Here is a 10,691-nt window from a genome sequence, read left to right on the forward strand (position 1 = left end):
TATTGAATTCTGATGTTTAGGATCACTCTCGAGAATTCATGAAAATACTGAAATTAGGATCGACCTAAAAATAAAATAACTAAAATTTGAACTTCAAATTTATTAATATTTATTATTAATTTTTTAAGGAAAAAAGATCACGACTAAAAGGTTTTATATATACTTTATTCTTTAGTATAAAAAAATTCTCTTAATTTTTACTTTTTAGGTGTCCCTTTTCATTAGAGGGGTTTTGCCTGAAATGAGTTGGTTTTTTAGAATAAAATCTCAGGTAGAAAATTATAAGCGCACAAAAGGTATATATTTGTTATTTTCGGTTAAAGAGGTGATCACTTGCTTAATATTGCTTGGTCTAAGGGGTTTAGAGAGCTTTAGGACTGCTATTGAGATGGTAAGAAATGGTTGTCCAGAATCGCATGTTTCAAACTCCTTAGTGACTGCTATAGAGGAGTTTGTGAGAAAAGGAGGTTTTTTTTCTTTCTTTTTTTTTAATTCTGGTTGCACACTCTTAGAGAGGCCAATCAAGTGGCAGATGCCCTTATCAAGTATGACTTTCTTCTTCTTCTTTTTTTAATGAAACTAGCATAATTACATTACCATAAGATCACTCATCCCAATTATGTTGGCATCAATGAACAGGGACGGATCTAGGAATTCATCAAACGGAAAGCTGAATTTTTTTTTGTATTTTAATTATTTAAGTATCTAACCTAAAATAAATAAATATTTAATAATGAATAAATTTTATAAAATTATTTATTAGTTTAATTTATACATAAATTTAAAATTAGTTTTATTTTAAATGGTAAAGAAAGAAGCATGTGTATTTATACTATTCTTTATTTCAAGTTTTGAAAGACTTTTTGGTTTTACAATCTCAATAACAATTAAACATAACCCACAACAATAATCTCACAATAAAAAAAGAGAAAAAAAACTCATTAAACATAATAATAATTAAAAGTCATCAAATTTTATAACAAATATAATATATATATATATATATATATATATATATATATATATATATAATGTTACTAATTATATATAGATAGATAAATAATAAAAAATCATAGTTAGCCTAAGTAATAAAAAATGATGAAAAATCATAGAGATGTATTTTTTTTATCATATCTATTAATTACTAGTATATATATATTTTTTGGATTAGAATATAATTGGTTAGAAGATATATTATAGAAAAATTAGTATATAATTAGTGGTAAGTGATAACATATATTATCATATTTATTAATAAGTGTATATATATATATATATATATATATATATATATATATATATATATATATATATATATATTACTGGAACTAATATATATTAATTATTAATTAGTATATTGTTTTTATTTTAAATATCTTTAATAAAAAAATACTAATTATTATATAACGTTAAAAAGGTTTTATTTGATGGGACTCTTGTCCCAATTTTTTGAGCAGATTTTTTGTAAATGATAGAATTGCCCTCCCTTATTTAGAATCAGTTGGAGTAGTCATTTTTTTTTCCTCATGGGTTTGGTTTTGCCCCCATATATACTTGATTACTTGTTCATCGATTTCTTTTATGATATATATTTTCCGAAGGCAGTTAGTTTTGGGGTTGGTTTTTGGGAGCAACATAGTTGAGATGTCAAAAACCATCCCCCTGCACAGTGGGCAGTTGCTCTCTCTTTTGCTTAAAAAAATATTATAAATTGTAATTTAGTTAAAATAAATTGTGAAAAAATCTTGTAAGATTATTTTTCTTAACCAAGGGAGTCTATTATTTTACTACAAAGTGTTTACTTGAGGGGAGCATTCCACAAGAAGACGACACGTGGCGTGACTTGACAGGCTCTGAAAAACGGTGCTGACTGGACTGGAAGCGCCCTGCACGCAGGCGCGTTGACCCATGCCCTTCCCCGAGGCGCCTTGGTTCGCGCCCTGGCCCCTGGCTCCCATAAATGGGGTCCCCCCCCCAAATTGGCGCAAGAAGAGGACTATTGGTATACATTGTTCATTATAATTTAGAAAATAATGTTGCGCTTATTGAAGATTATTTTAATAACTATTCCTTTATTTTCTATGTAGGGTGAAATCGTCAAAACACTACATTTTATGGTGTCGCCTGTTAGGAGAAAGGTTTGTACTTTTGACGATTTACTGCCATGTATCGAGAAGATCACTCTTCTGTTTGACGAAGAGGATAGGATACTTGAGGCACATCAAGATGCTCCCCCTTCTCAGCCACAATTGAACATCAGCAGTTTAATATACTACAGCGAAGTGTGGAGACTCGAGGCTTAGCGCGACGTCGGCAAACTGTTGATGCAGCACCGTACAGTTTGCCTCTGATGCCAAAACGAGAACATGGAATGTATTACACACCGCCGGTATTCACCCAAGAACCATCGCAGATGGCGCCCATGTATTCATACCCACATGATTTTCAACCAGGGTACAATATGACAGGCATATTTGGATCCTCTCCTCCTTCAGGGGGAACTCCTTCATTCACCCAAAATAATGAACTATCAACCCCAAATGCCCCACTTAGTGGTCCGTGGAATGTACCTGGAAATATACCCGACATGGATGACTTATTAGGGGTCGATTTACGTCATGATTTCTCTACCGAGGCTGGTGAAGTGGATGAAAGGGGGAATCGTAGAAGAAGAAATCCTGATAGGGCAGCTAGGAATTAGGACCGGCCATGTGGGACTTTGTCGCGGCATCACAGACATAGTCATGATTGATTAATAATGGGTTTACATTTTATTCGCATGTTTTAACATTTTTCATGTACTTTGTATTGTTTTTTTCCATGTTTTAACATTGTCATGTACTTTGTATGGTTGTTTCCATGTTAATTTTATATTATTGTCACTTTAACGTTTCAATCTTATCGTGCAATGCTTTTAAAATAAATAATGATAATGTCACTGACACATAAATGTGTTTAAGAATAACAAAAAATGAAGTAAACATTTCATTATCAGATGATCTAATACATGACATCAACAACTGCCTTGTTGAGATTGCAATGGACAATAACGCCGGTTGTGTCCTACTGTCCCACATCTCCCACACTTGTATCGACTTTGCGATGGCTCCCTCCAATCCATTTCATTTCTTAATCGTATTGATCTTGGCCTTCCTTTTTTGTCACGAATAAAACTTGGATCAGGCACAAGTGTCCACGGCTCATCAGATGGGACAATCGCATCGTCATTCCCAAGAGGCCACCATTGTGCGGAGTAAGCACGTAATATGTAGTCATTTGTGTACACAACATCTATATATTGATAGAAATTGATGCTAACAGTACCACACGCAACAATGATATGAGAGCACGGATAGTGGTAAGTAGTAAATTGTCCACATTGGCAGTAGCGCTCATTCAAGTTAACTGCCCATTTATGTCCACCTCGTTGAGTCATAGGGTCGAAAGCCTCCTCAACCTCAAATATTGTTCTCTGAATATCATATGTCCGAACAATGTGAGAACAAGCCTTTTCTTGATTTTCCCGAAGTTTTTTCATGACGTGTGAGCAATATATTTGACCATCGCGTATTTCCCTTTGTGCTTGACGACCGCGATCAACAAAATACTTTCGACACCTACTATATGTTGACTTCACAAGGGCAGTTATTGGTACATTGTGACATCCCTTAAAAACTTTATTTACACATTCCGATAGATTGGTTGTCATATGACCGTATCTACGGCCTTCTTTGTCATGTGTCATTGTCCATTTTTCTTTTGAGATCTTCCCAATCCATGCTTTTACTGGGGGACTCAGCTCAAAAAATTTATCAAAATTTCTATCAAAAATATGCTTACACGGGGTGTATCCTGCACATAATAAATTATCCACATTAGTCAAATTTGCATAAAAAATAACATATGTTATATATGAAATAATATATGTTAGATAAGAAATGTTACCTAATTTTTTTAACATTTCCTTTTGTTTCCCATTCTGAAACTTGTGATTAAAATTGCTTGCAATGTGGCGCATGCAATACACATGATACGCGTGAGGAGGTTGCCACCCAAGTGCTTCATTCGCAACAGCTGACTTTATACTTGCATAACGATCAGAAATGAGACATATACCATCTTTGTCTGTGACATGTTCAAGCAAGTGTGCCAAAAACCATGACCACGCTGTTAATGTTTCTCCCTCAACCACACCAAATGCAAGCGGAAGAACATGACTATTTCCATCTTGTGTTGTTGCAATTAACAGCGTCCCGCGATACTTCCCATACATGAAAGTACCATCAACTTGTATGACTGGTTTGCAATATTTAAAAGCCTCTTTGCATTGACTGAAGGTCCAAAAGACTCGATGGAACTGTCGGTGTTCACGACTGACAGTATTGCCAACAACAAAATCATCATCACAAATTTGATAATACGATCCTGGTGAATGATTTTGCATGTGTTTCGGCCATGACGGAAGAACGACATAAGACTCATCCCAGTTGCCATATTCAATTGTTATTGCCTTTTGTTTTGCCTTCCACACTTTCCTGTAAGAAATGTTGTAATTAAACATTCCATTGATTCTCTCTTGAATCAAAGAAATCTTAAGTGACGGATCTTCTTTGATCATCCCTAAAAAAATAAGTAAGAAAAATTATTGTACACCAACAAACACAAAAAAAGGATAAATAAGAATGAAAATGTATAATCATACCAAGTACACAAGTGGCAATCAAATCAGAATCCAATTTATCATGGTCTTGAGTTATACTCATATTCAAGCAACCGTGTGGTCCTCCCCATTGCGAAACTTTTCATGTATCAGTTTTTTTTTTTATAAAATTTCCCTCATATAAAAAGGGCATGGGATGTCATCACTTCTATTTCCACAACAGACGACATATTTCTGCGATTTAGATTCAACAACTTTGAAACTTTGATGCACTTTCATTACATATTGTTGTAATGCATTTTTTACTGCGCTTTTGGTATCAAATTCCATACCAACATATAATTCTTGACCCATATTAAAATTTGATCCCATATCTAAACCGCAAATTTCTTCTTGGTCAGGATGACTCCAATTAATATTACTATAGTGAGAAGCAGAATCCCAGAATGGAGTCTGACTTCCACCTACAAAAACAATATACCAAAAATTTATAATTCAAGGGTAACGAATTATTTAAATATTATAATATTCATTTATATATAACAATAAATATACCTTCTCCCGATTGCACAATTGTAAGTGGTTCGATCAAACGGGCAGCTTCATCATCTGTGTCAGACATTTCATCAATATCCTCATCTTCATCTGATGAGTCCTTAACGTATGAATTAGATATTAAATAATCATCATCATCAAAATCTTCTTCTGAATTTGTTCCAACTGTTGCACTACCAGATTCATTGTGAGACATATTATTTCCGCATGATAATAATGAATTTGTCAAATTAATTGCAGAAGCACCCGCAACATCAACTTCAACACATAATTCTATGACAGACATTTCTTGTTGTTGTTCAAAACTTTGAATCATTGTTTCAACATCTTCATCGTCACAAATTTGCAGTGCAATATATTTACCTGCAACTAAAAATCTACAAGTGATAGTAGATATACTTTCATGTTTTTGTAATTTTACCTTGTCATGTATCCTTTTTTTTAAACTCTCAAAACTAATACCATGCTTTATTTGAATAGCTTTTTTAGGGCCTTCAAATGTGATTGTTGGACCTTGATACCTCAATAATCTTAAGAGGGATAGGCTTAGAATGTAGAAGAAGCAACAACAATCAATTTAATAATGTTCTATAAACATGCAAGACACAATTGATTGCAACAAAATAAATAAGATAAGGGAAGAGAGAATGCAAACACGGTTTTATACTGGTTCGGCCAATTCCCGTGCCTACATCCAGTACTCAAGCAACCCACTTGAGATTTCCCCTATCTTTGTAAAATCCATTACAAAGTCTGAACCACACAGGGACAACCCATCCCTTGTGTTCAGGAATCCTTTACAACAAGAGACTCACAGTCTCTTAACCAATCTCATTGAATAAGAAGAATGGAAGAAGAATTCTCTCTTCAAGAGAAGAATATTACAATAAAGATCATGTAGGAATCCTTATAGATTTTGCAAGTGTTTGGTCAAGGATTTCTTTTGAGAGAACATTTGACAATGAAGTTCTTTTGGAATCTCTCTCATTGTCTTTTGAGAGGATAAGACATTTTTGCCAAGCAAAACTCTCTCTATCTTTTGAGAGGATAAAACATTTTGATGAATCAAAACTCTCTCATCAATTTCGTCCCAAGTCACACATATATATAGGCCTTTGATGGCCATTCAAAATTCAAATGATAAGATGTGACTGTTGGCGATATTCCTTGAAAATCCTCTCTGGTAATCGATTACAGAATTAATGTAATCGATTACACAGTTGTTTTTCTTGAACAGTTGTGACCCTTCATTTAAAATTTGAATTCCCAACGTTCAGAGTCTCTGGTAATCGATTACATATGATGTGTAATCGATTACACACTTTCAAACCATTGGTAATCGATTACATGTATTGGTAATCAATTACATGTGCCTTGAATGACTTGAAACCTTTCATTGTGAGGTAAGGCTTGATCTTGAAGAAATCTTGAATCAAAGCTTTGTTTGTTGAAACAATCTTGTATTAATCTTGAAGCAAAATGAGCCTTGTTTGATTCTTCTTTTGACATCATCAAAATCATGTATACATACATTCACAGTGATACCATCATCAGTTTCGTACATTTTACCATTTAAATAGACGAGTGTATTAATTGAATTCATTTTTCAAAAATATACCTACAATAAATAATAAATGTCGTCAACAAATAATAATATAAAAAATATATTAACATAACATAAATTATTAACCTAAACTAAATTAACAACAACAAATTACTCTAAATAAATTAAATTATTGTCATAACAATTTCCTACTTCGCACACTCATGACGCAAAACAATCGGCATTTATTTTTAATGTCTATGCATAAATTTTGGCTATTAAAAAAATATACCAACAACATCAATAATTATGAGCTTAACTAATAATAATAATGTGCTGGACATAAAAACTACCACAATAAATAATTATTGTCATCAACAAACAAATATAACATAATTATAACCAAAAATTAAATTATTAAGTTACAAAAAATTACTAATTATCACACAAAAAATATAAACAAAATTACTATTTCATTTTATAGTTCGTGTCAATTTGTTTATGCACCTACAAAATATAATCATTATTATCATCAACAAAATAAATATTAATTAATGCTATAATGTATCGAAGATAAAAAATATTTACTAGTTTTAAGCAAAATTTCTAACCGATATAAAGCGCTTCAACACTAATGCATATAACAGCAACAAGTCAGATTCAACTCAGGTCACTTCAACGATTTCGTAATGAAAATGAAACGGAGGAAAAAGGGTTTTATAGGGAAGAGAGAAGTGCCTAGGGGCCCACCACCAGTGGACGCGCCTGACAGGCTACCACTGGTGGTCGCGCCTGGCAGGCCAACACTACTGGTAGCGCCTGGCAGGCCACCACTAGTGGTCGTGCCTGGCAGGCCACTACTTCCCCCCCCCCCCCCTCCCATCGTCCCCTGTCAACTCGTCACGCCACATGTCGTCTTCTTGTGGAACGCGCTCCTCAGGTATGCGCTTTGTAATAAAATAATAGACCCCTCCGCCCCATCGTCCCCTGTCAACTCGTCACGCCACATGTCGTCTTCTTGTGGAACGCGCTCCTCAGGTATGCGCTTTGTAATAAAATAATAGACCCCTTTGGTAAATAATAATGAAACAGACCCATTCTGATAATAAATTTATAAAAGGGACCCAATTTGATGATTTTGCCTGTTAACACACCTATCAAGTTATTTGCTACTTGCAATTGTTCAACCAACTAAGCTGAATTTCCTTAGTAATCTTGTATGATTGTAACATAATAACTCAAATTATGAGAAAATAATAACTAATTAACTATTAAGTTTTATGGTCTAAGTCAACCGGAGACTAAAAATACAAAAATAAATTAAGGGACTAAAATCAATCAAACAATTTTTTAGGGACTAAAAACATAAATTAAGATAAAAATGAGAGACTGTTTTCATAATTTTTCTTTTGGATGATTTTGAAACCTATGGAAAAACAAAAAATTTAAAAATATATTTTTTTATGTGGTTATCACATAAGACTTACTAGTCCATGTGACAAGCTAGCCACTTGTACATGTGAGAATAACATGTTATCACTTAATGATTTGAGTTAACATAAAAAAAAATTTGATGGAACCATGATCATATATAAGAGACTAAAAAGGAAAACTCACCTAAAATGAAATACTATATTTAACTCTAAAATTAATCGTACTTATACACGTACATAATTAAGTACACATGTTCAAATGAATGCTGGGTGAAAATCATAATCATTACTCTTAACAGAAGGTAAATGAGTCTTCTAAAAAATCGGAAGGTAAAGGAATTTAATAATTTTTGGTCCACCCGAATCATGTCACTCTGATTATTTTTCACTCACACTCACGTTCATGGACACACCCAAGCAAGCTAGCACCCATTCTCTCACTCATCACTCAGTCCAACAGTAGACTTCACTCAGCAGTACACCGATTTCATCCCAATCTTGACATTACGGATAAATTACAGGTAATTGTGATTAATGTAGCTGCAATTGTGGTTGCGATGCGATTGCGGTAAGTTACAGAACTTTTATATCTACAGACCCTAATTTAAAATCACTCACAGTACTAAATTTCTTGACACTGGTATTTTCTTTTGGTTTTTATAAAATAAAAAAGGTCACATATGTTTATAAAAATATCACTTATTGATAAATAAAATCTAACATATAACTCTTTTTTTTTTTAAGTATAAAATTTTCTATTTAAATTTATTTCTCAGTCTCTTTGATCGTTGGGCCGATCCTGGATAACACGTACCTCCTAAGTCACCATCACACTTGCGGAGCTTCTTTATTCGTATTTAATTTGGTTTATGCTTCTCCCTTCTTAAGGTATGTCCTGTTTACTGTATACAGCTAATTCATTTTTTTTAAAGAAAAATTTATTTCGATTGGTGTCTGTGCATGTTATTAAGCGTGTGTTTGTTTACTGTGCATGAATTTTGTTTATTCTTAGCCTTGATTAAATAATATATAAGATGAATTAGGTGTTGTCCCTTCCATGCTCAGACCATTAACGATGGATATTCTTTATCACATCAAGTTATGTTAAGTTATTAACCTTTTTATTCGTTTTTATTACTTTCCGTTAATTTATTGATTAGTTTAATTTTGATCCCCTTTTTAGTTATATGCATTTAGATTTAGTATTTACGTATCCTTTAGATGGAGGAAAAGTCTAATTTAATATTTTAACTTCAAAAGCTTACATGCATATTTTTAATAAAATTAAATACAACGAAAATTAAAGACAATAATATTTAAAAATATCAATTAAATAAAAATATTTCAAATTGTGCACATGTTATACTAGTTCACAAATAATAATGATAATTTATAAGAACGCTTAACCATATTTTTTGTCCTCTTAAAATTAAAAATTTATATTTTTTGTTCTTACAAAAATTTTAATACATTTTTTTGTTTTGCATCAGTTATATGCATAACTAATGTAAAAAAATATTATATTTACATTGATGATCCTTAACTAATATCATATTTTTTTCTTCTTAAAATGGTCATCCTTAATGATCTATATATTATTATTATTCTCATAATTTTTTATAAAATTATTTTTACTTTATCATAATTCTTATAAGTCTAAAATATATTTTTCATCCTTATAAAATTAAAAATATATGTTTTGTCCCTTCAAAAAATTTAATTTATTTTTTATTCTCATAAAATTAAAATGTATCATTTTTTTACCCAAAGCAAAATTTGTTGGTTTCTGAATCTATTTTAATTTTTTATATCGATTAGACATACAAAAATATGCATGTGATCATCCAATCTCTCATAGTTCTCTAATTTCTCCCTCTCTTTTATTTTTTTAAAAAATAAAGTTTAAGAGCATTCTTCTATCATCCATCCTCCTTTGAATTATTTGGACATAGCTTGCAAGCCAAGCAATCTACCTTTAAATTTTGCCAAACTACTAAAAGGGGTAATTATTTTTGGAATTTACCAAATGGTCCGTTAATACCCACAAAGGAGTAAGTGGTAGGATACCGAACGACTTCTTCATGAATTTTATTATTTTTTTCTTTTTTTATTGAAGTCGTAAAAAGGTAAATATTTAATTCACAATTTTGATTTTTTTAATTATGATTTCAAAGTCGTAAATATTTTAGTTTTTTTAAAACAGTATTTAGAAGTCGTACTTTTTAAATTAATTAATAACAAATTTAAATTAGTTTTAATTTTTATTTTGTAGTTCAATGTTTTTAATCAATATTTTTAATATTTTTGTTCCTAATATTAACAAATAATATTAACTTAAAATTTATCAAATTATATTAAATTGTTTAAAAAAAATTAATTAATTTTTAAGTTATCATTAAGTAAATAAATAATTTTAATTTGTACAATATTATTAATTAATTTTATTTGATAAAATTATTTTAATATTAATAACAGTAAATAATTTAATAATAAAAGTAGT

General features: G+C 31.4%; 1 protein-coding gene across 1 annotated transcript; it reads right to left on the minus strand.

The window, feature by feature from the left end:
- Positions 1–3,013: 3,013 nt before the first annotated feature.
- On the minus strand, positions 3,014–5,411 carry LOC114424128. Its single transcript, XM_028390990.1, has 4 exons — positions 5,216–5,411; positions 4,993–5,124; positions 3,946–4,620; positions 3,014–3,852 (listed from the first exon to the last, which is right to left on the minus strand). Exons 1-4 carry the CDS (start codon positions 5,409–5,411, stop codon positions 3,014–3,016), a joined length of 1,842 nt encoding a protein of 613 aa, XP_028246791.1.
- Between the last annotated feature and the right edge of the window lie 5,280 nt (positions 5,412–10,691).

This window comes from Glycine soja, chromosome 8 (genome assembly GCF_004193775.1).
Source record: "Glycine soja cultivar W05 chromosome 8, ASM419377v2, whole genome shotgun sequence".
Lineage (NCBI taxonomy): Eukaryota > Viridiplantae > Streptophyta > Magnoliopsida > Fabales > Fabaceae > Glycine > Glycine soja.